The sequence below is a fragment of the Sclerotinia sclerotiorum genome, genomic scaffold (assembly GCF_000146945.2).
Source record: "Sclerotinia sclerotiorum 1980 UF-70 scaffold_16 genomic scaffold, whole genome shotgun sequence".
In the NCBI taxonomy this organism is placed as follows: domain Eukaryota; kingdom Fungi; phylum Ascomycota; class Leotiomycetes; order Helotiales; family Sclerotiniaceae; genus Sclerotinia; species Sclerotinia sclerotiorum.
In genome coordinates this window covers 29,337-57,175 of record NW_001820820.1, presented here as the reverse complement: position 1 = coordinate 57,175, position 27,839 = coordinate 29,337, and the positions used below count along the sequence as shown (strand labels likewise).

At 44.7% G+C, this 27,839-nt stretch overlaps 12 protein-coding genes across 12 annotated transcripts; 7 read left to right on the top strand and 5 right to left on the bottom strand.

The window, feature by feature from the left end:
* Nucleotides 1-241: 241 nt before the first annotated feature.
* SS1G_10547 (hypothetical protein) lies at nucleotides 242-1,798 on the top strand (the record flags this gene model as incomplete). The annotated part of the gene is made up of 4 exons (XM_001588051.1): nucleotides 242-558; nucleotides 735-985; nucleotides 1,090-1,447; nucleotides 1,507-1,798. The coding sequence occupies 4 exons, from the start codon at nucleotides 242-244 to the stop codon at nucleotides 1,796-1,798; spliced, it is 1,218 nt and encodes a 405-aa protein (XP_001588101.1).
* A 696-nt stretch (nucleotides 1,799-2,494) lies between these two features.
* Nucleotides 2,495-4,877, bottom strand: SS1G_10546 (hypothetical protein; the record flags this gene model as incomplete). The annotated part of the gene is made up of 5 exons (XM_001588050.1): nucleotides 2,495-2,554; nucleotides 2,608-3,110; nucleotides 3,169-3,493; nucleotides 3,720-3,872; nucleotides 4,122-4,877. The coding sequence occupies 5 exons, from the start codon at nucleotides 4,875-4,877 to the stop codon at nucleotides 2,495-2,497; spliced, it is 1,797 nt and encodes a 598-aa protein (XP_001588100.1).
* Nucleotides 4,878-5,388: 511 nt separating this feature from the next.
* SS1G_10545 (hypothetical protein) lies at nucleotides 5,389-5,978 on the top strand (the record flags this gene model as incomplete). The annotated part of the gene is made up of 3 exons (XM_001588049.1): nucleotides 5,389-5,415; nucleotides 5,486-5,759; nucleotides 5,824-5,978. 3 exons carry the CDS (start codon nucleotides 5,389-5,391, stop codon nucleotides 5,976-5,978), a joined length of 456 nt encoding a protein of 151 aa, XP_001588099.1.
* Nucleotides 5,979-6,680: 702 nt separating this feature from the next.
* SS1G_10544 (hypothetical protein) lies at nucleotides 6,681-7,713 on the top strand (the record flags this gene model as incomplete). The annotated part of the gene is made up of 4 exons (XM_001588048.1): nucleotides 6,681-6,775; nucleotides 6,827-6,943; nucleotides 6,994-7,551; nucleotides 7,605-7,713. The coding sequence occupies 4 exons, from the start codon at nucleotides 6,681-6,683 to the stop codon at nucleotides 7,711-7,713; spliced, it is 879 nt and encodes a 292-aa protein (XP_001588098.1).
* Nucleotides 7,714-8,392: 679 nt separating this feature from the next.
* SS1G_10543 (hypothetical protein) lies at nucleotides 8,393-10,652 on the bottom strand (the record flags this gene model as incomplete). Its single annotated transcript, XM_001588047.1, has 2 exons — nucleotides 8,393-10,377; nucleotides 10,520-10,652. 2 exons carry the CDS (start codon nucleotides 10,650-10,652, stop codon nucleotides 8,393-8,395), a joined length of 2,118 nt encoding a protein of 705 aa, XP_001588097.1.
* A 305-nt stretch (nucleotides 10,653-10,957) lies between these two features.
* SS1G_10542 (predicted protein) lies at nucleotides 10,958-11,134 on the top strand (the record flags this gene model as incomplete). The annotated part of the gene is made up of 1 exon (XM_001588046.1): nucleotides 10,958-11,134. One exon carries the CDS (start codon nucleotides 10,958-10,960, stop codon nucleotides 11,132-11,134), a length of 177 nt encoding a protein of 58 aa, XP_001588096.1.
* Nucleotides 11,135-11,622: 488 nt separating this feature from the next.
* SS1G_10541 (hypothetical protein) lies at nucleotides 11,623-13,097 on the bottom strand (the record flags this gene model as incomplete). Its single annotated transcript, XM_001588045.1, has 3 exons — nucleotides 11,623-11,686; nucleotides 11,768-12,946; nucleotides 13,075-13,097. 3 exons carry the CDS (start codon nucleotides 13,095-13,097, stop codon nucleotides 11,623-11,625), a joined length of 1,266 nt encoding a protein of 421 aa, XP_001588095.1.
* Nucleotides 13,098-14,452: 1,355 nt separating this feature from the next.
* Nucleotides 14,453-16,073, top strand: SS1G_10540 (hypothetical protein; the record flags this gene model as incomplete). Its single annotated transcript, XM_001588044.1, has 3 exons — nucleotides 14,453-15,589; nucleotides 15,641-15,869; nucleotides 15,919-16,073. 3 exons carry the CDS (start codon nucleotides 14,453-14,455, stop codon nucleotides 16,071-16,073), a joined length of 1,521 nt encoding a protein of 506 aa, XP_001588094.1.
* Nucleotides 16,074-17,005: 932 nt separating this feature from the next.
* SS1G_10539 (conserved hypothetical protein) lies at nucleotides 17,006-21,527 on the top strand (the record flags this gene model as incomplete). Its single annotated transcript, XM_001588043.1, has 4 exons — nucleotides 17,006-17,206; nucleotides 17,261-17,410; nucleotides 17,463-21,354; nucleotides 21,391-21,527. 4 exons carry the CDS (start codon nucleotides 17,006-17,008, stop codon nucleotides 21,525-21,527), a joined length of 4,380 nt encoding a protein of 1,459 aa, XP_001588093.1.
* A 332-nt stretch (nucleotides 21,528-21,859) lies between these two features.
* On the bottom strand, nucleotides 21,860-24,261 carry SS1G_10538 (hypothetical protein; the record flags this gene model as incomplete). The annotated part of the gene is made up of 2 exons (XM_001588042.1): nucleotides 21,860-23,933; nucleotides 23,981-24,261. 2 exons carry the CDS (start codon nucleotides 24,259-24,261, stop codon nucleotides 21,860-21,862), a joined length of 2,355 nt encoding a protein of 784 aa, XP_001588092.1.
* A 447-nt stretch (nucleotides 24,262-24,708) lies between these two features.
* On the top strand, nucleotides 24,709-25,329 carry SS1G_10537 (hypothetical protein; the record flags this gene model as incomplete). The annotated part of the gene is made up of 1 exon (XM_001588041.1): nucleotides 24,709-25,329. The coding sequence occupies one exon, from the start codon at nucleotides 24,709-24,711 to the stop codon at nucleotides 25,327-25,329; it is 621 nt and encodes a 206-aa protein (XP_001588091.1).
* A 382-nt stretch (nucleotides 25,330-25,711) lies between these two features.
* SS1G_10536 (hypothetical protein) lies at nucleotides 25,712-26,950 on the bottom strand (the record flags this gene model as incomplete). The annotated part of the gene is made up of 2 exons (XM_001588040.1): nucleotides 25,712-26,401; nucleotides 26,453-26,950. The coding sequence occupies 2 exons, from the start codon at nucleotides 26,948-26,950 to the stop codon at nucleotides 25,712-25,714; spliced, it is 1,188 nt and encodes a 395-aa protein (XP_001588090.1).
* Nucleotides 26,951-27,839: the final 889 nt, after the last annotated feature.

The following is a 27,839-nucleotide window of genomic DNA, read 5'->3' as shown; positions in this document are numbered from 1 at the left end:
GTTTTCCCCTCCCTCAATGAAATTGTTTGTTAGACTGTGACTCAATTTTTTATACGACTCCTTAAGACCCTCTCTATAAATTCTTTCTTTGTCCTTCAATTTCTGATCACCTGCAACTCTACATCAAAATCTTTAAGATTTCTTCAATTTTCCATTTTACAATTTACAATTTAAATCTTTCTACATTTTTTATTTCTTCTAATAGGCATCAATTGCCTGACTACCACCAAAACAAATAGCCATGGCTCCATCAGCAATTTCACAAACTCCTACTAAGGATGTTCAACAATCCGATGAACTCCTAGCTGCCGCTGTCACCAAAAAGATTGCAACCACTGAATTCGGCACTCTTCCTCACCTCGATGCATCTTTACTTAAAATCACCAAATCTACAACGCCGATGAGCGTTCCTGCGGCAGGAGATCCAATCATCAATACCGGTTCTCAATGTACCGACCATATGATCACAGCCGTTTGGAGTGACAAAACTGGATGGGGTGCACCAGAACTGAAGCCATATGGAAATCTCTCACTTGCTCCTACAGCTTCCGTTTTGCAGTAAGTTGCTTTTTGTTTTCTGGTTGGGGGCTTTGAATCATAGCCACCATTCTTTCTGTTTCGGGGTGATATTCTAGTCGAATCTTTAAAAAAAACCCTTTTGTATCACAAAACAGACAGGACCATCTTGCATTTCTCCGCCGTTTGTGTATTAAAAATATACTGACCTATCTTAGTTATGCAACTGAATGTTTCGAGGGCATGAAAATGTACCGTGGATTCGATGGAAAGCTCAGATTATTCCGTCCGGATTGCAACTGTCAGCGAATGCTCACTTCCGCTACACGTATTTCTTTGCCAGGATTTGATCCCAAGGAGTTGCAAAAGCTCATCGTTAACCTGGTTTCTGTGGATGGACCAAAATGGCTCCCAGAACCTGGTACTTTCCTCTACTTGCGACCCACCATGATTGGTAGCGCTGGAGCACGTGAGTACGCCCTTTGCAAAATATCGGCATGAACATGTCGACAAACCCTGTCCGAATATGCAAGTATGGTATCTACAAGTCCATCACTAACACCAAATGCGTAGTTGGCGTTGCTGCCCCCAAAGAATGCACAATGTTTGTCATTTCCACCTTCATGCCTGCTATGGATTCACCCCAAGGCATGAAGCTTCTTGCCAGTCAAGAAGGTGTTCGTGCCTGGCCCGGCGGATTCGGTTTCGCCAAGGTGGGAGCCAATTATGGACCTACCTTGATGGCAAACTCGGAAGCTCGCGCCCGTGGTTATGACCAAGTTTTGTGGTTGCTCGACGGAATGGTTACCGAGGCTGGAGCCAGCAACTTCTTGGTTGTGTGGGAGACCAAGGAGGGTAAGAAGCAGTTGATTACTGCTCCTTTGAAGGACAAGATCATCTTGGATGGTGTTACCAGACGAAGTGTTTTACAGTAAGTACACCTCATATTGCATTACTTTGGCAATAGTGATTTTAACCTTGAAACTATAGACTCGTCCGAGAACGCATCCCCGAACTCGAAGTTGTCGAGCGCAACTTCACTATGGACGAGCTCGCCGAGACCGCCAAAGAAGGTCGCGTCATTGAAGCTTTCGCTTGTGGAACTGCATACTTCGTTGTCCCCGTCGCACAGATTAACTACAGAGAAAAGGACATCAACATCCCCATGTCTCAGGGTAACAGTGGAGAGTACGCCGCCAAGATTAAGCAATGGTTGGTCGATATCATGTACGGAAACGTGGAGCATGAATGGGGTGTTGTCGTTGATGAAGTTGGCGCATAATTCAATTCACTTTCCTTTACTGGACTGGATTGGATTATCTGTACTCTAGTGGGCTGGCTCGGAGGTGCTTGTGTGCTGCACTGTTTTCCGATAAGCCGGGCCATTTTTATTTTGCGTTTGCACACGGGGTGGTTGGGAAAATAAGTCGTTTTACGGCGCCGGTTACTTATTTGGGTTTGGGGGCATAGACATTTTCTTGCATAGGTTCTCATCAGCGCTGGTGGCTTTTCTGAATTTCATAGACGGCGACTAGCATAGCAATCTAATGCTTTTATGATGAAGAATAAGTGCCTTCTCACAGTAACTTTGTTGTGTTTGATTGTTTAGAACATCACTTCCAACATCCTAAAGTGTTTCATTGCCCAGTGAGCTAGTTACGTTGAAATTGACGTTCGGTTGTTGGCAGAAAGACGGCTCCATCGAAGACCAACTCCATGGCAATCTAACTCAGGCCTAGCAAAATCTTCGGCCATGAAAGGTGTTAATTGAAAGTTCAATTGGAGCCTCAACATCGAGGTTATTATATGTACATAGCTATTTCCAGTAAATAAAACGTCCCTCAGCAGATAAAACATGGCATCATCATTCTCCCTGGGTATGTGAGCAGATATTAAAATATGGCTATTATGCCTACTTGCATCAAATCCCACATGGTACGTCTCACGAGCTCAATGCGCGGTCACCTTGGAACTCCATTCACCACATCATTGCTCCCACAATTCTTTGTCGTACTTTGTCTGCCTTGACATCAATTTCCTAGAAAAGAGTTCATCAGTGTCAAGTACGTAGTTAAGCGGTTTACAGCATACCTTCTCGGAAGCCTTCATTATCTTAATGGCGTCATGTCCTACTTCATCAAGTTCTTCCAGTAACGTATTCATCTGCGTCGTGTGCTCGGCATCTAACAACTGCATGTCAACACGATATCCCTCATCCTCTTCTTTCTCCTTTATAGCATCACCACCAAACACTTGAGCAGCAAATTTGACAAACTCATTTTGTAAGCTCTCCCATTGTTTCCAATAATCCTCTAGCTTATTCTCTTCGCTCTCGATTGTCTGCCTGAACTGATCGACGCGCTTGCCAATCTCGACTACTTCGGGAACTCGTCGGTTCTTACGCTTCACCGTGGTTTCAATTTTCTCTTCGGCCAAGGGCACGCTGAGGGCAGCTACATTGCGCGAGATATTCTCGAGGAATGAACGGTCATTTGCCTTATTTTCGGCAACTTTCTGGATAAGAACCTCGTGAACTTCGTCAAAGGCTGCTTTTCCGGTGTTTAGTACATGGGTTCTTGCTCCTTCAAGTGATTCTATTTCTCAAATTAGTCTTGAACTAACAGGGAAACTGTGTAATGATCAAATCCTCACCATGAAAAGCAGAGGAAAGATCATCAGGTTGAGGGGATGACTCAACTATGTGAGCATGTTTTGATATCTGAAATGAGCGTGCATGTTTATCGAGTCGTTGAAGTTTTCGAATCTCATTCTTTGCAATTGGTTTGACAAGAACACATCTCTTCGTTTGCTCTCGAGAAGCTTTTGGCGTTGATGTAACCTTGGATTCTTTGGAAGCTTTTGATTTTGACACTTTTGATTTTGCTGCATGCGCTTTACTTTGATTACCAGGGGAAGCCTTCTGGTGGTTTGCTTGACGTGTCATTGCTGCTCCTGGATTGTGCGATGTAAAGGTGAACTGGAGGAGGAGAGACGTATTAAGTCAGATTATTTGCGGATGATAAATTCAGTTACATGTTTTCTTAAAGTATTGTTTTGAAAGTGAAAATCGCTTAAAATCCGCAAGTTCTGAAGGAGGAAGGAGGAAGGAGCGACCTCAATGTCACCTTCAATCTGTTCATGCTGGATTGAAGGGCATGGCCAAAACACAACAGCATTAAGCATTAAGCATTAATCTAACTAACAACCTTTCCGTCATCAACATTGAAGTTGTCCTTATGGAGTGACAGACTTTCAACGTTCAACCTCATTTGAAAATTCAACTTGCTCTTGTAAAACAACATCTTTTTCATGCCTAACTTCCAAGAGTCGCTTTGAATATAGGTATTAAATAAAAGCTAGACGATTAAGCTGAACATACCAAGGCCTGCCCACGGCAGATAGAAATAAAAAAAAATACCTGGTAAATCAGATGCATTGCATTTCCTGCGCCAGTCTTACGCCAAAACCGCTTATAAATACCATAACAGTTCTCAAGATACCTGCCATTCATGTAAAATAGAATGATGGTTCTACAAATCCTTGCCAGAAATTCGCCAGCCCCTGATTTCTCAAGGGAGCTCCAAATAGAACCTCTTCTCAATTACCTTCACAATCTCCTTCCAATCTATCATAGCTCCATCTCCAATATCCCCACAAGCCAGTTCCTTCTCCTGAGGTCTTAGAACTTCAAACCATCCATCATAATCATAATCTTCACTATCATCTTCATCAGGGCGAATACCCCATTCCTTCTCCAATATCTTAATTTGGCTCTTCGTGACGGGATGTCTCCACATAGCAGTGTTCATCGCCGGGGCCACAATAATCCTCTTCTGATCCCAGAAAACACGCTCCTCGTCGTCGGCAGGAGGATCCAATTCCCCAGTAGTGTCCCAAGCTCTCACCACACTGGTAAGCAAATTATCACTAAATCCACCTGTAATCTTCGCCATGGTATTGGCACTCAATGGCGCAATAACAAGAATGTGCGCCCATCTTCTCAACTCAATATGCAAAATACTCTGGCCTCGTTTCCAAGGATGAACCCATTCTTCCTCGTCCAAAAATACTCCTTGTACATTGGGATATCGATAGAAAGTATCAATGTGTGGTTGTTCAATGTTTTGACCTTGAAGAAAATTGGTGGCAGATTTGGTGAGGATTACACATATGGAGAGACCGATATAAGGCGACAAAGCAGCTAGGATATTGGGAATTTTGATGGTTGCGACAGACCCACTAGCTGCCAGAAGGAGATGTCGTTTACCATCGGAAGTATGAGCCGCAGCTGTGAATGGCTGTGAGGTTCCCGAGACTCGCGTTCGGTGCTCATCATTTTCGGAATGGATCATTTGCAACATTGAGCAGATCTGATTGTGGAATGTGGGTTCAGATATTGGAGAATGACGTAATAATCATATGTGAACGGTATTGATTTTTAGAAAGCCGTTTGAGATTGGATGTAAAGAGTTCTTTTATGCGGTTGTGAACTTTGATATATGGTAGAGAAGGGAATAGATGAAAAACAGAGAGGGGTGAGAAAATACTCCCGACCAGTAAGTAGCACTGCTCAAGTAGGTACGTAAGATCTTACTATTCACTCACAATGTTTCATTGTTCTTGGATGTTGTAATATAGGTACCTAGGTAGCTAGCTATATGATTGATTACCTAGCATTGTCGAATGGTTGCGAGGGGCGAGGCTGAATGCAGATATTGATAAGTATTACATACCATAAACTTTGATTGGCTCGATAATGGCCCACGTTAGCTCTCCCGAGCTCCGTCTTGAATATTATCAAGCAAGAGGCAAGGCCACCAAAAAAAAGCATCAAACATCAACAATCCTGTATAACAATACATCATATTGAATATGATTGCCAGACCAATGTTTTCGTCGGTATGTCACATCCTCTAGCTAGTTCACAGCCTAGTCTTACTACTTGAAGTACTAACGAATTCTTATCTAGGTTTTCCGACAAGCTGTCCGCCCAGCAACATTTGCCTCCAAATTCTCGGCCCCTCGGTTCTCTCCCATCGCCTCTCGATATCTCTCAACGGAAGTCCGCAAGCAGATTGATCAAGTTGTTGGTTCGAAGCCTGTTGTACTTTTCATGAAAGGTACACCGGAAAATCCACAGTGTGGCTTCTCAAAGGCAACCATCCAAATCTTGAGTCTACAGGGCTTGGACCCAGAGAAGTTCGCTGCCCTTAACGTTCTAGAGGATGAAGGTTTAAGACAAGGTTAGTCTTGGAACGTCTACTTTTTGATATATGCTAGGTAGATGTTGACAAACACTCCAAACAGGAATTAAGGAATACTCCGAATGGCCAACCATACCCCAACTTTATGTCAATAAGGAGTTTATAGGAGGATGCGATATCTTGATTACAATGCACCAAAACGGAGAATTGGCCAAGGTATTGGAAGAGAATAAGGTCTTGGTTCAGGAATCATCATAAAAAGCTCGACCACGGGAGGCTTTGGCATGGACAACAATGGAGAGAGGAGGAGGAGAGGTAAGGCACTGCACGATGCAGTTAATCGTCTTACACTTACCACGGCCTATGAAAAAATGGCGGTCATGAGCAGAATTGGTATTATAATGATGATTTTTACCCAATTTTGAGGGAATATACAGGATAATAAATATGTCTGCATCTCATCCATGTATCCCAGGCGCCCATGAGGATTTTTATCTAAATGATTAAGTGACTTTTGCTTTTATGAGTTGACCTCGGAGCATCCTGGTTGAAGTTGGTAAGTTCTTCATCGATGTGATGTTCCTATCTACCTATTACCTAGTAGTAGTAAGAGTAGTAATACGAGTAGAGCTATTTCCTATAAACCTTTATCGATGAATTTCGACATTGATCGATTTCTAGGCTCGAATTGGCTTTTTACCGGGAGCGGTTCCTTCCCCGCGTCAAACGGCACCAAAGCGTAGTGACGTAGGGACTAGCAGACATCAGACATCAGACATCAGATCAAGGAGCAAGTACTCCGAAGAGTGAGAAGCAAAAGAGTAAGTTGAGTTTTTAGTTTTTGTTTAAAAATTAATCCAACAAGTCTATTAAGTCTATTATTTTCTACAACTTTACTTTACTTCATCTATATCTCCATAACACACATCAAGTTCTCTTTCACTTCCAACTCTATACAAAATGGTTGGTACAAATGAACTCCGGGCAGAGAACCTCTTCTCAATGAAGAATCATGTTTGCCTAGTGACAGGAGGAGGAACTGGTATCGGTTTGATGTATTTTCTCTTTCCCGATTTGGAGGAATGTATATACTGATAACTTAATAGGGCAGCACAAACATTAGCTGCTAATGGCGCAAAAGTATACATCACAGGTCGTCGAATGGAAGCCCTCGAAAATGCAGCCAAGCAGCATTCCCCAACATCTGGGGGTTCCATCATCCCGTGAGTTCCTTGTCCTCTTCATCATTATATAAATATCTGAGAGAACGTAGGATTGGCCCCTGCGACGTAACTAGCAAGAAAGACCTTGAAGATCTCGTAGCTGAGATCAGTAATAAAGAAAAATATATCAGTCTTCTTCTCGCTGGTGCAGGGATTTCGGGTCCTAAAGCAGAACCCAATTCTTCGGATGCTGTCGAACTGAAAAATAAACTTTTCAACTCGGAAAGTTTTGAAGAATGGGGAACTACGTTCAATACCAATGTATCGGCTGTCTATTTCACTACCGTATGCTTTCTTCCACTGCTGCAAGCTGCCCATAAGGTTCATGGGAGCATGTCTTCTTCAGTCATTGTTATTAGTTCCATGAGCGGTATCATGAGACATGCACAGGGTCATTTTTCGTACAATGCGGCAAAGGGCGCGACGGTGCATCTGAGTAAATTGATGAGTTATGAGTTTAAAGAGATTGGAGTCAGGGTTAATAGTATTGCGCCGGGATATTTTCCAAGTGAGATGACGGTGGGAGAGAGTGATGAGACTCAGAAGAGTCATTTGAAGGATGAGAAAATTCAGGAGAAGGGTCACGTTCCTATGCAGAGACCTGGAAGGTATGTTTTTGTTCTCTTGGTTTATAGATACGGAAAAGCTAATGATGTTGCAGTGACGAGGAGATGGCCATGGCGGTGTTGTTTTTGGCGAAGAATAATTATGTTAATGGGGAGATTATTGCCGTTGATGGTGGTGTCCTGTTGGATGTTCCGGGAAGGTAATGAGATGAGGTCGAGGGAAAGATATTCACATTCAGACCTACATGTTGATGGGATTAAATATATATTGAGATGATATGAAACAGAAATAATATTCGTATTCTATGTTCTACAACAGCAATTGGCGATCACTGGCAGAGTTAGATATAGCAGACCAGTGGGTTGTTTAATCATCCGTCCGAACAAACTAAATCTTTTCCAAATAGAAATAATAATGGATTACAATCTTTCAAGTTAGAATTAATCTTTAAAATCTTTCCGAATCTTCAGAACGGATGACCCAAAAATTAGAGCTTTCTCATTGATCAATTGCAATCTGGATTACTAGATACTCTGATCCCTTGCAAGTCGAAACAAATGATTACTAAATTCCAGTTATATGTTTACTTAAACTCTCATTGCCGTATATAGAGATATATCCAAATACATCTTCCCTCATGTTTGAGGAGAACTGGACGTTGTTCTTTGGACTTCAGGTATCATTTCACAGACTGTTTGACTTTGGATTTAAGAAGTAATTAAAGTGCATACGTCTAAGCCTACGAAAATAACCCCCATAATATTATGTTCGGTGCTAATTAGGTACATAAGTAAAAAGCAAGCTTCGACGACATTGAAATGAGACCCATCATTAATTAATTAGTACACCCATCCAAATTCATCTCTCCACGATCCCGCCGACCTAACCTCGCCTGCGTACAAACTCGCGCTCCTGTATCTCCCTCGCAAACTCCTCATCCATCTGCACGGCTTCCACCCGTAATCTCTCTCCTTCCATTCTCAATTCCTCTGCTTCCTCTAGAAGTCTTTCTACTTCTTGTCTCTTTTCCCTGTTACTCCTATTTTGACTGGCATACACATTATTACCATCAATATCCGAAGAGTTTTTCAGAGTCCTTGCTTCCACTTCTTTGGCCTGGGCTCTAGCCAGGAGAGAGGAAGCTTGGCTATGGATCACCGATGCGGTTTGAGATAAGAAAGATGTAAGACGAGCGGATACTAGAGGATTATGGAGCTGATCCTGCGTGGGCACCTGAGCTTGGGGATAAAGAGAGGGTAAGATATGCAAAGTTTCGTGCAAAGATGTAATGCTAGAATTCTGTGTTTCAAAAGTACGTGTGTAAAACGAAGGGCTGGGCATATTTGGAAGCGGTGAAAGCCGCACGCTTGAAAACTCGGGAAAGCCGAGATGGTGTGGCATAGATATAAGAGTTGGAAACTCGGCTGGGAATTCCTCCCTCTTCAAAGTTTTATCTTTTTTCACAGCCTTCCGTTTCGCTTTCCCCATGTTCTTTCGTTCTTTCTTATGCGCTTTCTCGAGTCTCCGCTGTTCTTTTCTCATGATTTTCCTTACTGATTTTTGAGACTTCTTCACGTCTTTGAACTTTTTAAGCAGATCTTTGACTTCTCTTCGTAGGGAAGTGAGATCCTCGTGAGAGGTGGGTTTTCCTTCGGGATTCTTCTTGGCGAATTTGATATCTTGTTTCATTTTCCGAACCGTCTGTCTCGTCATGGGATGTTCAGAGTGATTGAGCCACGCAATTATTGTATCTCTGGTGGCTACTAGTTGTTGGTCTTTGAGATGATCGTAGTCAGGTAGGGAACCAACCGATGCGTCAGAGTCAGAGCTAATGGAACTAGATGAGGAAGAATAAGAAGAAGAAGAATGATCTCTTCTTCTTCTTCTTCTTCCAGATCGCCCACAGTGCCACTCTCCCGGTTTGTGTGCCCGTCCTCGGTCAGACTCATGCGTATGCTGATCGGTTCTTCCTCTCCTTCTTTTCCCATGACGCCCTTCTGGCTCATGTGCCGATCCTTGCTCAGCTCCCTGAGCATGTAGACCGCCCCTTCCCCTTCTTCCAGAGCTATGGCCACTGATACTAGCAGCATGTTCATCGACTTTGAGCCCCCAATTTCCGTCTGTTCGTAAACCACCATCATCTGCTATGAACATGTTACCGATACGCAAACCGTTGGAGTCAGGAACGAGACCATTCCTTCTAATTTTGACCTCTCCGTCATTTGCACCCATAGAACCGATTGTAGGTTCTTGAGATCGTCCACTACACGGAGAATGACGTCTAGAAATGCCTCCGCGTCTTCGATTACTTTCCGGGAAGTGCGAAAGATCCTCTTCATCGGGCCTCCAAAAACCAGGCATACGGTGCCATCGCTCATGAAGCTCAGGGTGCTCTATGTCAATGCGAACGATCTTTAATCCACGGGAAACAAAGAACCCCTCGTTCCAAAGTTTGATTACTTCGTCTACTCCTTCTGCCCAGTCTGTATCGGACGAGGTGATGGGTTGACGTGGAGAACTCAGCTGCGCTTGAACTTCATGGAGGTCAAGTCTGGAACGATGACCCTCACTGAGCGTAAGCCTTTGCATCCGCTCGTCGACCAGCCGTGCTTTTAGCTTACGATTTGCTACATCGTTATTGGCATTAAGGTTATGATCAGGCAATAAGTGATTTAGGAAGGTCGACCAATCTTGTTGCGTGATCCCGTTGTCTGACGCGGAAGGTGGAATAGGGACATCACTTGGTGTACTTCTAGGTGATATATATATAGTATGCTGAATGGTGCTTGAAGCTGAAAATAGTTGTGGTATCTTCCGTGACTCAAAGTAATTATGGACAGAATGGTATTCGAAGTGATTGTTTGAGCCTAGAATGGTGAAGGGTTAGTTGATATCTTGATGGCATTAAATCTCCTGCAATTAGCGAGCCTGGTTCGGTCAATGAAACATGCAGTCCAAGTTCAATATGTGCACGTTTTCATTCGAAGGAACTGATTGTGTTATACTTACGTCGAGGATCAGGCTCTGTTGGCGAGTAGGGAGGAGTATATATTAATGAACCTTCATTCGATGATGTATCAGATCGTATTCTTGCACTCAGTCTCGAGGCATTATTTGGTTCTGTCGTGAACAGTGTACGCATCGTGGTATTGGGATGCGAGAAGACATCTCTTTCGCTGTATGGGGGAGGGGCAGATTGATCCATGTCGTACGATGCTAGTCTCCACCGCGCCACATAGAAATAATTGTTGCGAAGAGAAGCTTGGAAAAAAGAGCGACAGAGGAAGAATTAAATGTTTGTACGCTGTATAGATATTAAAGAGAGGGTGGCAGCTTGAGCTGGACAACTGAAGTCGACATGATATATCTGTAGATTTAGGCCGCTCACAGGTTAGCCACCCCACATCTACAGCCATTTTTGTCTACCAAACCCCTACTTCTGACTAGATGCTTAAGCGAGAAGAAAATGGGTCATTGTTCTGCAAGATTACGCGTTGGGAAGGAAGTAGCCACGATGGCAAGACGGCCGAGGATGTCTATTGGTATCAAGAGAATGGGGTGGTCGAAGTCGTGGCTATGTGTTCTTCGGCTACATTACACACGTTATTGCAATCCAAATTGTGATTCCGATTAAGACGCAACCTCGATGATTGCACCACTAAGACTCGAAATCAACAGACCCAGACGGCACGAGCACGGTATCACCGAGTCCCGGATTTATGGGTAACGTGTTGTATTTGAAGCCTTTAACAGCAACTCGTCCGATGCGATGAATTTGCAGATTGTTTTCGAGGGACTTGCCGCTTCCAAAAAGTTCTCGAACGATTCCTTGCATATCATTAGGGCCTAGAACCATACCTTTGCAATCGACGTTGCAGCTCCTTCGCTGCAACTTGATTCGTGTCGTGTAAGTTGCAGAAGCTGCACAGGTGACACCTTTTGTGTATTCATTTCTCTTATAAATGAAATGCATAATTCGAGGGAGTAGGATGGAGCTGCGGAGGATGATTTTGTATTAAAACTACCTGAGTACAAAGAGTGAATAGCTTCCAAACTCTTCATCCCCGCCAAAACAAAGTCATTTCTACATTTCATAGGTACCTAAAATGCATTTAAAACTGGAGTTCCGGTTTGTGAAAATTTATATCTTCTGGTTTATAGTGCTCTGCGACGATCCTGTATAGATAAGAAGGCGCGTGGGGTCCTCTTGTTGAGTTTGTCAGTACTATTCGTCGAAGGAAAGTTATGGAAACTTACAGGTTGGTAATGTAGAGTTCAACTAAATCAGGAGAGACATAGTCAAAAAGAGGATTGTCGATTTCAACCTTATCTACAAATTCCCCATCCTCAAATCCAACTACATTTCCGGGGTCGCCATATTCGATAAGGGACTCAAACTCAAAAGGATATTCAGGGCTGAGCTTGTAAATACCACTAACAACAATGACTGGTATTCTATGAAACTTTGCTGCTCTCGCGATGATGCGTGCCCCGGCTGCAGCTACCAGTCCACCATTGGCGATGACAGTATGGGTAGCCAAAATGACCTTTGTGATTCTTGGCATTACTGCGAATACTGCGGCATCGGTTATAAGAGTAACAATAATTCCAGCAGCGGAAAGTGGTTTCAGAAATGTTTTTGTGCTCAAGTCGCCCTCGGTGTCCTGCTCCGCCGTTCCTGTAACTGTAGAATGAGTTGTTGAGTGATCATTTGGGTACGATTCAGCAACCACTACAGTGAACTTTCTCTTTTCCGCAGCTTTTAGCAAGAACTTTTGAACACTCCTCGAGGTACCATGTGTGAGTATGACTTCTCTCTCTGAAATTTGTTCCTGCGCGTAACTAGAAATTTGATCATCTACTTGGTCGAGCTCATCAATAATCTCCTCGATGCCATTAATGATTTCAGCTTTGAGATCCCTCGTGGTGGAGGCCATCTTGTTCGCAAGCGAAGTCATATCCAACACAGATCTGCCATGAGGAGACGAGGTTCCTGGAGGGGTGGAAGCCGGAGAAGGAGCAGCCGACAAGAGATTGAACATTGACTGCTGCACAGGGACGTTATGCTGAGCAGCATAAGAAGTATGCGAGGTCATCAAAGGAGGCCGTGAGCTCTGTGTCAGCCTCGATAGTCCCACATCGCTGAAGCCCTCACGCCTGGGCGACCCAATTTGACTGGTTGAAGCTGAATCACTGACGTCTTCCGTGCGGTCCTCCTTTGCTTCGTCCCTGATCATACCCAAGACTCTGCGAACGATGTTTCCCACGACCATTTCCCTTGGTTGGGCTTCAATCAATCTTTGTCCCACTTTCCGAATGCGCTCCAAGACTTTTGTGATATCCGTCCATCTTTGCTTTGCGACAACTTGGAGTAATAAGTGAGCGGTGGCTATGGCGCATGACCTAGGAGTTCTTATCTGCCTTCGTTTCAAAAGTCTAAAGATGGTTAATTTATCGACTTTCAAAGATCATGGAAAAGTACGTACGATATTAAATTTTCTATAGATGACTCAATTGGTTGACCTTTCAATGATTTCAGGTATGCACCAAGATTTGGCGCATACCCTCCACTTTGAACTGGAGCCATATTCTTTTTAATAAATGTCGATGGAGTGTCTGTAAATTGTTCGAGACGGTGAGACGGGAGGAGAAGGAAGAGGAGGAGTTGCTCGGAGAGGGAACTTGAGATTGTATTTTGGATGTCGAATATTTTGCGTAGGTTAAATGTGAATGCCCCTCAATAAACTTTTACGGATTGGTTGTGACGGCTACTAATTTCATGGGTCATTTATTGTCAAGGTTTGGCTCCAAAAGTTGTCGGTACAAGTAGGTAGATAATTTCTAATATGCTAAATTTTTGCGGAGAGTTCTTTTCTGCTTTCAGTTATATGGAAGGAGGTGTAAGGAGGAGGTAAGTGAGTGAGTGAGTGAGTGAGGGAAGCTTGAAAAAAAGAAAAAACCAAGTCCTACCTACTGTACTAGGCACACCAGTAGCACGGAGTATGTTTGGAGACATTCTAAATGCGGGGACTGACTCAGGGTGAGCGGGCTCTACTCTGGAGAAAAAGCCGATGATCAAAACCAAGTTACAGTGCCTCGGAACAGACTGTACAGTACCCTCACTCGCTGTACATACCTACATTGATACTAGGGAGAGCCCCCTGACACGCTGTTGCTCCTTATTCAACCCCAGCTTTTCTCACTCTGCAAGCCCAGCCACCGATGCCATACTCCGTACTCTGCACATACCCACTATCATTCATGTAGCACCACTCAATAATCCCCCATCATTCATCACCGATCGTGCAGCCCCCATCCATTACTTTCGTATCATAGTAACCTGCCTTACTGTACTGTAGGAATTAAACCTTCCCGTTCTTATACCGACCGGTACATATTAACACGATTTCATAGGATAATTCGAACCCTCACCCTCCCCCATTGTCATTTTCCATTTTCCATTTCCCTCCCTCACACTCTTTTTCCTATTCTCTTCCTCCATTTCTTCCCGTCTCAATCTTTTTCTTCTTCTAGAACCGCGGGTTCCCCCAACGTTTAGCTTGTTTTATTATTCTCTAAGATTCTATTTGGTCAGACCAGCGGCATTTGGACTTGGTCCCCTTTGACATACTAGCTACTTTGTACGGACCATCCCCATACAACACACTAACAGCAAATACACTATTCCAATATACCAATAATTCACAACACCTACATACGCTCCCCCTTACGAACATTCAATCTGATTCCAACGATAACTGCCAAAAAAGAAAAATCACCATTCAACTTGGAACAAAAGAAGCAAACATACTTTCCGAACCGAAGTCCGATATCATAAACTTTTGGGCCTTTGCGCTCCTAGCTCTTTTGCTTGGAATCTCGCGAATCTCCATTGTTTATGATCGATTGTTAGAAACCTTCCTCCATGGATCGGAAACCATTATGAATTCTTTGAATATCCTCTCGGGGCGAGGGTCTCCCACACATTCTCCATCGCTCTCGCGTTCGAATTCTTTAGGAAATGTATTGGCATCCGCAACTAAATCAGAATCTAGAAGGAATTCGCGAGAAGCTTTGTACGGCCAGAAGCCGGAAGGACTTGATCAGGAGCATGCGCCAGACTCGAATCCAGACGATGAAAACTCAGTACACGAATCAACACCTTTGCTAGACAAAGAAGGCACGGCTTATCATACAAGTGAGCATGTGGGAATAACGAGGATGTTTTATGATTCTATACGGTGGATGCTGTCTACTCTTGTTTCGCCGGGAGTATACGTTATAGCTTGCCTGTGCGATGAAAGGGGTAATTTTGCCCCGATATATCAATTCAGGAAACTATTTGGTGGCACCAATGGGTATTCAATAGCACAAACAACTGGAGGATCGCCTGTTTCCGAGGGCAGTAGTATAAGCCATTTGCCCAACGGAAAGCTATCATCTGCGCACACACCGTCATCAAGAGGGCCTGCTTCGCCGAGTTCCTCATCCTTCGTCTCATCTGAGTCTGAATCAGAAAATGACAGATTCATTAGTGAGACAGATAGCTCCGCAGCGAAATTGCCAAATCGACAAACACGTTCCAAGTCCTTACAAAGCACCGACGAGATTTCACCTGCGAGGAGATCTATCCGCATTAAGCTCCATAGCGATGAAAATTTAAGGCAGCGGAAGCACCGGAAGGCCCAATCAACCACTACTCAAAGTGATGGATCCGGCGGTTCCATGTCTGCTACTGAGATGGCTGCTGCAATTATGAAGTCGCCAACATCCACCGCCACGTCCTCTCTCCTCATGACGAAGTATCCAAGAGCTCCAGCGCCACCGCGACCTCTCATACCTCGACGACAGCCATCGTATACTCTTGATCCTCCTGTGGGTAAACTCACACAAAAGACGCTCGTCCTTGATCTCGACGAAACTTTGATACACAGTATGATTCATGGAGGTCGGATGAGTGCTGGTCATATGGTTGAAGTACAAATTACGAACGTTGTGGGCACAGGAGGCGTTGCTCCCCAACATCCAATATTGTATTATGTAAATAAGAGGCCATATTGCGATGACTTCTTGCGACGTGTAAGCAGCGATATATTCCGTGCGGGAAAATATTACTAATGAGGGTCGCAGGTTTGCAAATGGTATAATTTGGTTGTTTTCACAGCATCACTCCAAGATTACGCGGACCCGGTTATAGATTGGCTAGAACAAGAGCGTAAATTCTTTTCAGCACGATACTATCGTCAGCACTGCACCTTTCGAAACGGTGCCTACATCAAGGATCTCAGTTCTGTCGAGCCAGATCTTAGTAAAGTCATGATTTTAGATAATAGCCCTACGAGCTACCTGTTCCATCAAGGTGAATATATGTCATTACGAGGTATTGAATGGAGCTAACCATTCGGCAGACAATGCAATACCGATAGAGGGGTGGATCAATGATCCTACGGATAATGATCTTCTGCATCTCGTGCCTCTTTTGGAGGGACTTCAATATGTGACAGATGTACGGGCTTTTCTTGCATTACGTGGTGGAGAGGATGGGAAGCATATGACTTCTTAAGGAAAGGATTAGGTTGGAATGTTCAAGTTCGTAAAGGAGTGTAGGGATACTTCAGCATAAATATTTTAATGATACCGTTATATCGCTCTTCTGCCAGTACATGGTTCCAATGTCCCGGATTGCGGTCCAAGGCTTTTAGTCTTACAAAGGTTGTGACGTTTTGAATGTAACTCCCTAATCTGGAACTGGATTTGACGGCTCAGATGTCACTCTTCCAAAGCAGGAGTAGTCTGTATTAATCGATGTTCATGCATGCATATATGCACTGACTGGATTAGGAGACCAAAGCCTCTCATTATTGTTGGATCGCATTGAGCTATCGGGTCATGATTGGATATTCAACCCAGCTCTATTATATCATATCAGAACTTGAATATGAGTATGAGTATGGGTATGAATATGAATATGAATATCAGAATATTTACCTAGGCCTCGAATAAATTCCATCAAGCCATCCTGTACAGTAGCTAAGCGGGTCCAGATGCAAGCAATCATCTGCATTTTATATAAGTGTCAGAACTTTTATATCCTCTTTTGGGGGTATTTTAGCCTCGAATAAAAAAGTATCCCCTGTTGAAGAAATGAATATATCTTATCATGATAGATAAGGTTGGCGCTAGTCTTTTTATAGAAAAGCTTCTCCAATTGAGCTTTATGATTGCGGGGTTCGGTTCCAACTGGTGTGAAGCCTTTTTTTTTTCGGAGCCAACCTTACAACCTTACCAAAATTTCTGCTGATCAAGTCCAATCCAGATCTAAACAACTTATTAACTCACCGCGACGCCAGCCTACCAAAGTTCTAACACTCAAATATCGCTCGATCCTGTCCTCAATACAACAATGCAATAGCAAGGAAGCTTGACTTTTACTCAAACTATATCCTCTAATCTTCGTGGTCTATGCATCATCGTTGCCGGTAGCACAAAGCCAATATGCCGATGATGTCCAGCGGCGAGTCGATCAAGGCGCAAGTCGTCGACAAGATTCCGAAGCGTTTCAAAGAGTTAAAATTTGGTATCCTGTCAAACCAAGACATTGTCAACCAAGGCGTCATAGAGGTCTCGAATAAAACGTTGTACAATGTCGATAATGGCCGAACTCCCATTCCACATGGCCCTCTGGATCCAAGATTGGTAAGATGAACTTACTTCGATTTACAGGTATTAGCTACTAACATATTGTAATAGGGTACTTCCAGCAAAGCCGGACGTTGCGAAACTTGTGACAAAGGTCTGCAAGATTGCAATGGTCATTTTGGCCATGTCAGATTACCGCTTCCAGCTTTCCATATTGGGTATTTGAAATTGATTATAATGATTCTACAGAACATCTGCAAGGTATGTCGAAAGACTCATCTCCTTCTAGTTAATAAGGTGCTAACATTCATAGACATGCGCCAGGGTTCTACTTACCGATGCCGAGCGACGACAGTTCCTAAGAGAGTTACGAAAGCCAGGTATTGATAATTTGAAGCGCACACAAATCTGTAAGAAGATCAACGAACAATGTCGAAAGGCAAGCCAGTGCCCTCACTGCGATGCTACCAATGGTCAAATTAGGAAAGTCAGTGTCGTTCGTCTGGCACACGATAAGTACACAAAATACAACAAGTCTACTGCAGCTAAGAAGGTGGCTCCACCGGGAATGGCCGAATACCAAAAATCTTTTGAAGAAGCAAAGAAGAACAATACAGAGTTGGAAAAACACGTGAAGAAGGTCTATGAGGATTTACACCCATTGAGGGTGCTTAATTTGTTCAAGCTGATCACGCCGAGCGATTGCGAACTTCTGGGGATCAATCCTGCTGAGGGTCGTCCGGAGATGTTTCTATGGCAGTTCGTGCCGGCACCCCCAATCTGCATTCGGCCATCTGTTGCGCAAGATGGAGGGAGTAATGAGGATGATCTCACCGCGAAACTTGCCGAGATTGTTAACATGAGCTCTCTGATAAGAGCGGCATTACAAAAAGGACAAGCAGTGCAAACAATCATGGAGCAATGGGACTTTCTTCAATTACAAATCGCCATGTATGTTAATAGCGACGTTCCAGGCCTTCAGCAACCTGGGTTTGGAAAGGCCATTCGAGGATTTTGTCAACGGTTGAAGGGGAAGCAAGGTCGATTCCGAGGTAACTTGTCTGGAAAACGTGTTGATTTCTCTGGACGAACAGTTATTTCTCCCGATCCGAATCTTGGCATTGATGAAGTCGCCGTTCCTATTTTAGTAGCAAAGAATCTCACTTATCCTGAACGGGTCCAACGCCAGAACATCGAAAAATTGCGCAAGTGCGTCATCAATGGGCCGAACGTCCATCCGGGTGCGCAACAAATAGTCAAGAAAGATTCCAACCATAAGATATCCTTGAAATTTGCCAAGCGGGACAATGAGGCAAAATTTCTCAAGATAGGAGACGTTGTTGAAAGACATCTTGAGGATGGCGATATTGTTCTCTTCAACCGTCAGCCATCTCTGCACAAGCTCAGTATCATGAGTCATTACGCAAAAATTCGACCATGGCGAACATTCCGTCTGAATGAATGTGTCTGCAATCCATACAATGCAGATTTCGATGGTGACGAAATGAACCTTCACGTACCACAAACAGAGGAGGCGCGGACCGAAGCGATTAATCTAATGGGAGTGAAGAACAATCTTTCAACTCCAAAGAATGGAGAACCCATCATTTCTGCTACGCAAGATTTTATCACTGCAGCTTATTTGCTATCTAGTAAAGAGAACTTCTTCGATCGCAAGACCTTTACCAATATTTGCATGTACATGGTCGACTCAAATCTTCATTTGCAACTTCCTCCGCCAGCTATTCTAAAACCACAAGCTCTTTGGACTGGCAAACAAGTTTTCAGTATTCTCATGCGCCCGAACAAGCAAGATAATATACTTGTCAATGTTGACGCGAAATGTCGAGACTTCGTACCAAACATGGTGCCGCCCGGGTATGCGAATGACATGGAAGCCAATGACGGATGGCTGGTAATTCGGAACTCAGAAGTGATGTGTGGCCTTATGGACAAGAGCACAGTTGGATCTGGGAAAAAAGACTCCATCTTCTATGTCATATTACGTGACTATGGCCCCGACGCAGCTGTTGTGGCTATGAATCGCTTGTCTAAGCTTTCCGCCAGATATCTCACAAACATGGGGTTCTCCATAGGAATCAGTGATGTTTATCCTTCCGAGGAACTCAACAAGAGTAAGGCCAGACTAATCGCTGCTGCTTACGCGGAGTGCGAGCAGCTGATTGAAAGTTTCAAGAACAACACATTAGAGAAATCTACTGGTTTGAGTATGGAGGAGACACTTGAAGCTAAACTTTCCGGCAAGCTAAGTCAAGTTCGTGGCGCAGCTGGAAAAGAGTGTCTCAGGACCTTATACGCTTCGAGCTCACCGCTAGTAATGGCTAATTCAGGATCAAAGGGTTCTGCAATTAACGTTGCGCAGATGGTGGCGCTAGTAGGGCAACAAATTATTGGAGGTTCTCGTGTCCAAGAAGGCTTTCAAGATCGAACTCTCCCCCATTTCCCGAAGCATTCTAAACAGCCTCCTGCCAAGGGGTTCGTAGCAAACAGCTTCTTCACTGGGCTGACCCCCTATGAATTCATTTTCCACGCTATGTCCGGACGTGAAGGTTTGGTAGATACTGCCGTCAAAACGGCAGAAACCGGTTACATGTCGCGACGACTCATGAAATCTCTAGAGGATTTATCAACACAATATGATGATACCGTCAGAACTTCTGGTGGCGGAATCGTCCAGTTTCAGTTTGGTGCTGACGGACTGGATCCGTTGGACATGGAGGGAAATGCAGTCCCTGTCAATTTCAAGCGAACATGGACTCAAGCAGAGACTCTCACATGGGACAATGAAGAAAGGTCACTTCTCCCTTTTGAGGTTACGGGGCAATGCACGGAACACTTGGCAACATTTAAAGCCAAATTTTCTAGATTTGGACTTCGTAACGGTGAACCATTAGGCTACGACGATGCGAGCGACTACGGTGTCGATGAGCATGATGGTGGCCGGGAGTTCCTTGCGGCCGTTAACAAATTCATAGGTGAAAAAGCATCGCACATGGCTAAAGCGCGAACGAAGGCTGGACTGCATGATTTTGTACAAGATCCGAAAGTTACGGGTATTCTTTACGACGAAAATGACGAGAATGATGAATCGAGAGCCTATGTGAACCAAGTTGCCAAGGTTTCCAAAACCACATTGAAAAAGTTTTGTGAGCTCTGCCTGGAAAAGTACTCGCGAGCCAAGGTCGAACCGGGTCATGCCGTCGGAGCTGTTGGAGCGCAATCGATTGGAGAACCTGGAACACAAATGACGTTGAAAACTTTCCATTTTGCCGGTGTCGCTGGTATGAATTTGACCGCTGGTGTACCCCGTATTAAGGAAATTATCAACGCTTCAAAGACGATTGCTACGCCGTTCGTCAAATGCCCTCTGCTCAACGATAAGGACTTGGATGTAGCCCGGCTCGTCAAAGCTCGTATGGAGAAGACCTACTTGCATGAAGTTCTTCATTTTGCCGAAGATATGTGGTCAGCGAGGTCCGCAGTAATCTGTCTGGCGGTCGACACGGAGTATTTAGTGAACAGGCAGATTGAAGTAACCGTGGAGAATATTGCCACTACAATCTTGAAGAATAAGAAACTCAAGGTCAAAAGCGAAGATCTTAACGTCAAAGGAAAGTGCATTTTCATCAGGGTTACCCATGATGGTAGCGCTCCTACCACAGCTCGTGGGACCGCGGCTAAGGGCAAGCCTACCCTCGATGAAGGTGGTTCTGACCTTCTACTCCGTGTACACCACCTTAAGCGCGCTATACCAGAATTGGCCATATCCGGATATCCAGAAGCCACCAGAGCTATCATCAACACATCTGAACACGAGAAGCCAGAGTACACAGTCGTTGTCGAAGGATATGGTCTCCGTGCCTGTATCGGAACCGAAGGTGTTGACGGCACCAAAGTCAAGTCTAACAGTGTCATGGAAATGCGTGATGTCTTAGGTATTGAAGCAGCTCGTTATACAATCGCCAACGAAATCGCAACCGTTATGGCGGATATGGACATCGATCCTCGTCACATGCAACTTCTTGCTGATGTCATGACATACAAGGGAGAAGTCCTAGGTATCACCCGTTTCGGTCTTTCGAAAATGAGAGATAGTGTACTGCAACTTGCATCCTTCGAGAAAACCCCGGATCATCTTTTTGATGCGGCCGCAGGCATGAAGACGGACAGAATTGAGGGTGTCAGTGAGTGTATTATCATGGGACAGACGATGGGTGTAGGTACGGGTGCTTTCAAGGTTGTTAGGCAACTAGATCTTACTCCCGATCATCTGAAGGTAAAGCCAACGCTTTTCGAAGATGCATGGAAGGTAGATCAAAGGGAGAGAGTGAAACTTAAGAGATCGATCCATGGTTGAGCCTACGGTTGACGTGAAGATGTGGTCATATGATGGAGTTTAATGGCGATAATTTGGCACAAAACTTGAATGAAAGGTTGGGGCATACTTACATAGTTTGGTGTTTTTTTAGGGCGAGCTTGTCTGTACAATACAATACCCGGCGAATAAAAATTATAAAATCGTAAATAGACAGAATAATCACAATAAACTCATCCATTGAAATGATCGTTCAACCGTTGTGATATCGTTTGGTCCTAATCATAATCCTACTTGATGTGCCGTTGCCCCGAATCCGTAATTCACAACCATAACATTCCGAATTTGTAATACAGAAAAAGACTATGAAAGCATTACCTCACAAGTTCAAACTCCCCACTAACTCCCTCAAATGGCGTAATTGTCCCATCCACCACCTTCGAATCCCCAAAATATCTTATCCTATACCTTCCATCTTGCGCCCAGTCCTCTACCTCCCATGTAATGGTAACTTCACTAGTCCCCAATATCTCGCTGATTTTCTTCCACTCAAAAATCAAACTCCAATCACTATCATCGCGCACCCGCTGCCATTGACCCGTGCCTGGGATCTGCATCTCAATGGCTGCATATGTGGATTCGAGATGTAGATTATTGCGTGGGTTGGCACCGATAAAAGTGGCGGTTATGATTGGGGAGGAGGAAAGGGGATATTTGGGGAGAACGTCGATTTTTACATCGCCGTAGGAAGTAAAGAGCGGGTGACCATCGTAGACGACGCCGGTTATGAAGGACAGGGATTTGTTGACATTGTTTGGGGGAAGAGGGCCTAGAGGAGGTTGAGAGTTTGAGGTGGTACTTAGGTACGGAAGATTGGTGAGGGTGAGGTTAATGTAGGCGTTAAGAGTATAGGGACCGTAGAGAGTGGAGGCGCCTTCATAGCGTTGGATGCCATATTCCTCAGGTGTAGCAATGTAGTGTGTATAGCTATTTGCTGGACCACCGATGACGACTATGGGATCTGCGGAGGAAGAGTCGGAAAGTATGGTTGATGCAGCGGAGTCGTGAATAGCTTCTTTCCAGCGACGACCGGACATTGTGGTTGCCTCGCCAGGACTGACAATTATAAGTAACTGCCCAACCCGAAGCACTTGCACATCAACGACATTAGGTGTCCACAAATAAGGCGTCGTAATCTCGCCAACATCAAGTAAAATAGGCTTGGGATAATGGCAACGCTGCTGCTGCTTGCTTGGTGCCTTGAGGAGACCGGAGACGACTTGCCATACGGGCGAGGCATTTGGTGTATTCGGGTCGTTTTGAGTAAAGTCAAACGCACCTGGTCCATCTGAGGTACCGGCCGCGAAGGAATAGCCTAAAGCAGCCGGACACGTATGAACGTAGCTCCCGTTTGCCAATGGAAAGGAGAAGTTGGACATGTCTTGAAATGTATGAAATGATTTCACCGATAATCCGGAAACAGGGGTCAACTTTGTGTCGGTCTCGTCATATAACTCTTTGGCAGGCTGGAACTGTCTCCTGCCAACTTCGTGACAAGATGATGCTCCATTATCTTTTACGCGGAAGAGCGGCCCACGGGCATGGCAATACTGGCTCTTACCATCACTACAGGTACTGTTTTCGAAGCTGCATTGCTGCCCAGATCCATCTTCACACCAAGCACCAAGAACGTTCGGACTTGTGTCGCCAACATTAGCTTGTGAAAATCCGGCTACAAAACTTCCAGCTGCATTTTCCTCCTTATTTACACTTTTTTCGAAAAGATCTGCAGCGACACCTTTGTTGTCTCCCGAAATCAGGGTATTGTTCCCTAGCATCGAAGTTCCATGTGTGGGAAACCATGTTAAAACCCCAATATTCTTCCCATCCGAAGCTCGTGAGAATTTCAACAGAGTAAGGTCTTTCTCGACAGATCCGTCGTCCTCGGTACTAGTATTGTACTTAGCTCGTTCATTCTCCGGATTCGCCAAATAGGCGTATAAACTCCGATTGATATTGGCCCCAAAGACTTTCGTCGTACCGATATTCAGGTATCCAGGTTGAAGGCTAGTATGAGCTCTTTGAATAGACAAAACAGCACCATCTACTATAGCCTGATAACTTTGTTTACTGAACCCTTTGCTGGTAATCTGAGGCAGTAGATAGTTTAACCACGCCCCAGGACCCGAATGAGAATGCGTGCCTGCCACAGCTACATTCTGTTGTCCATACACAGCATAGTCGCTACCGAGGTTTGCCAGACCTTCTAGTATCCCATACCTAACGGCAGTATCCCCGGATTGTGTATCCAAAACGAGATAGACGAAACGGTCCTCCGGACGATTGATATCGCCTACGATAAACGCTCGAGAGTAGAGACGTTGCCGTAATCCCGATCCTAATTGCTTGGGATCTGCATACCCCATCATGTTGATCTCTACGACTGGACTAATGAGTATTAGTATGGCCTCATAGTCCTTAATTGTAACTTTTACCCGGTGATATCTGCTTTCCCAACTCCCAGTAAGTACTGGCTTCCCTTCGAACTACCATCCTGCTCATGCCCTTTACTTCCATAAATTCCATCTGTCCATATCCAAAACTCCTTTCGTATAGATCCACCAAAAAGCATATCATAAAATATCAATAAAGAGGCGACCAAAAGAGTTACTACAACAGCATTTCTCACAGACCGCTGGATTCCAGAACCATTCCTGCTATGCTCACGTCGGTTCAGGTCGAAAGGACCACCCTTCATTTCCGGGTCCTGCTCCATGATACTGAAGCAAGATTGATGTATTTTATAATGCAGTCTCTTTAGAATATGAGAATGTTAAAAAATCATCCCATGGTGACCGTTGTAAAGTTTATAGTTGTAGCTTGGGAGCTGGGAGGAAGTAGCGGTTAAGCTCACGGTGGAGCGAGCCTGGCGCGCAAGGCAAACATTAAGCTTCTAGGCTTGTTTACTTGGAGAAATTTATTATATCTTTACAAACACAACACATTATACAAGCACTCGTATTCAACAAGGATATTGTCCAGCTTAATTTGTCAAGGTCTATCACGGTTCAATTACCTCGGTACTATCCAAAAATTCGTCAGGGAAGATATAATTTCCATTTCGTGCTTCTACAAATCTCAAACCAAAGTCGCTCTTCTTCAGGTCAAATACCTCAGCTCACATCACAACCCATCAAAGAAAAGCATCCAGCGCCACTTCAAAATGCCTCTCATAAACGACATTCACGAATCTCTCCCATACATTGACGCCGAGCCCACTCCACTCGAACGAGCCGCTGCCGAATCACTCATTACCACCTATTTAGAGCCCGCCTCAACATCCACTCTACACCCCTCTCTCCCACCCCTCTCACCCTCCAACCTCTCTCCAGCCCTTGCTGCTGAACACGCCTGCATATCTTCCTCCACACCTCCACCACCTCTAAACGCCATTGACCTAAGCCGCTACGAAACACTTTCCCCCTCCGAATCATCACTCCCAGCTCCAACCCTCCTCTCCCAAGCCTACACCTCTCAAACCTATCTCAAGACGCGTCTCACCAACCTCTCCTTACTCGATCAGTTTGGTAAAAATGCTTGGTTAATTGGAAACGCGCAGTTGGAAGATATATTAAAGGGGTTGGAGAGAGAAGTGGCAGCCAAGAAAGATGAGATTGATGTTGTAGTGATTGGGAGAAAGAACGCACAGGACGCAGTGGAGGCGGAGATGAGAGGCTTAGAGGAAGGGTGGAAGAAGGGCGTTGGGAGGGTGTTGGAGACGGAGGTGGCGGCTGAAGGTGTTAGGAGGGAGATTCTGGAGAGAAGAAGGGCAGGTGCTAGTTGATTTCAAGATGAGAGCATATGAAGTTTGTCAATATGGAGAAGAGGAAGAAGGATTGAAGTACTAGCTAGGTTTTTGCTAGTACTATACGACATCAAAACCTGCGTGCATATTCACGGTCGGGGTATCATTTGGATTGCATTATGATTCATAAAATTATAATTGAGGCGTTGGGATAAAAGATGCATAGTGTAAAACTAATGAGCATTCGAAAGCAGTCCGCTAACAGCTTCCATAATACAATTGCAAAGTGATTGAAAATCTGACTCTTGTCTGTATCTCAGGTATTGCCCACAAACCCTAGTCCATTTGATCATCTCGTGAACGAACGTACCCTGTATCTGAACGCCAGCAATAAAATGAATCCATCCCATCCGATGGTCCTTTAATCCTGATGAAGTGGGTCAATGCTCTCTACACTTTCATACTTGGTTCTTCGCATAATACTCTCAACCGGTCCCAACAGCCTTTGAAAGCCGTTTTTGCCAAGGGTTGCGACCTTCACCTCGGTTTTGCTAATAACACTGGCGGCTCGAGGAGCATCATTCAATAACGCCAACTCGCCGAAATAATCTCCCTTGTGATATAATTTGACTGGGTTCTCTACGCCATGCTTGTATGCTTCGGCTTCCCCACTCTCAAGAAGGTAGAATGCTTCTCCGGCATCTCCTTCAGTAATGATTGAAGTTCCAGGAGGGTATTTCTGCGTCTCCAAAGCATCGGCTATTTTTGATCTTTCATAGCGGGTCAAGGTTGAAAGAAGGGGTACTTCTTCCAGGAAACTTTCGTAGAGACGACGGCGTTGGAATGTCGAATCCATGAGAATTCGGCGGAAAGTGATGCGATCTAAAGCCCAGAGAGTGCAAGATGCTTCGGCCGATATTACCGTGGCTGCTCTGGGAGCGTTATACATGAGGGCGAGTTCACCAAATGATCCACCAGGCTCAATGGTAGCCACCTTGGTCCCGAGGCCATCGGGGCCTGGCTGCAGTGAGCCAGTGGGGTTGACATATACGTCAAAGGAACCTTTCTCGACTACGTAGAAGAAATCTCCCTGGTCACCCTGGGTGATAACCTAATGCGAGTTAGTAGGATTCGAGTGGATAATAGCTAGATCTACACATACCTTGATACCAACAGCTGGAATCGGCTTCTCTACGAGAGCACCTAGCACCTGGGCGCTTTGTTCGTCATCGAGATGACTAAATAGGAAATTTCCAGAAATCGATTTCTTCAAGCGTGCTACTTGATCTGATGTTTTTTGATGAAATGGTGGAGACCAGTTGTCATTGGATGAAGCTGTTGGGTTGAGAGATTCGGCCGAAACAGAAGTGCGCCTTCCCATGCCATAATGCTCGGGAAATCCTTCGCTTGCGGGTTTAAAGGAAGATGGTGGGAACTCTCCAGCAGATGCATCTCCACCAAAGGAAGCTCCAAACGAGGGGATCCCTTTCGAGAATCCAAAATGAGGTGTAGTTGGTGATGTGATGGTATCATTCTCATCCTCCTCTATGACTTTCGAGATGGTGCCGGAACTAGCTTGCTCATGCCCCATGCCACTTCCGTCGCTACCAAAAGGGTTGACGTGAGTTCCAAGCCGGCCAGGGAAGGTATTCCCAGCCATATTCGGGCGATTTGCTGTTCCGGGCGACACGGAACGATATGATCTATTGCGAGATGTCAGGAACCCTGCGCGCTCCGTTTCCAGACGTTGCCAAAAATAGTTGGCACAAAATTGTAGAATATCGGCCGGCTGTCTTCTAAGGATTTCTTGACTGAGAGACTCGATTTCGGTCAAGTACGCCGACGGTAGGGACATTCGTTCTCGCGTGTGAGGTAAACAGCTTAATGCTTTTTACAAACCAGTGAACATTCAATAGGATTGCAATAATGTAATGGAGTGAATCAAGAGTATTCCACAGCAAATTGGGCGCGGGGAATCAAGAAGGGAGTTGACAGATCGAGTTGGTGGAATAATCTATATACGATCGGAAAATAATTTAGTGAGGCTCGTGAGATTTGTATCTGATAAATGAAGGTGGATGAAGTAGGTGCAGAGAATGTGTCACTCAGCTACAAAGTGAATGGAATTGATTGATGTACTCACAACAACTTTCCTCTCTATAATAAGTGCACAAGCTTCAATTCTTGGACTGGTATGAATTGAATGAATTCCACAGAGAAAGTGGAGCCAGAGTAACCACCTACCAGGTCCTTATCGAATGTGCTGAGCTTGCAGGCGTCTTCTATTGGAATTGGGATTCTAAGAAGGGAAGAAAGAAGTGTTTGGTTGTATGATAGCAGAGTTGAGAAGGTAGAGAGGCGAGCGAGGATGAGAATTGGAATGCAGGGTATAAAGGATGATTTTGGCAGGAGTTATCTGAATTAACTGGAAAGAAGGTACCGCAATGTATCGTGCTGTATCTTGATCGACTAGGGCGAGGGGAAGGGGTTAATGAAGCGAAGCTTGCCTAGCGTGTCAGGAATAAGTGTATGTATGGATGTACTGTAGA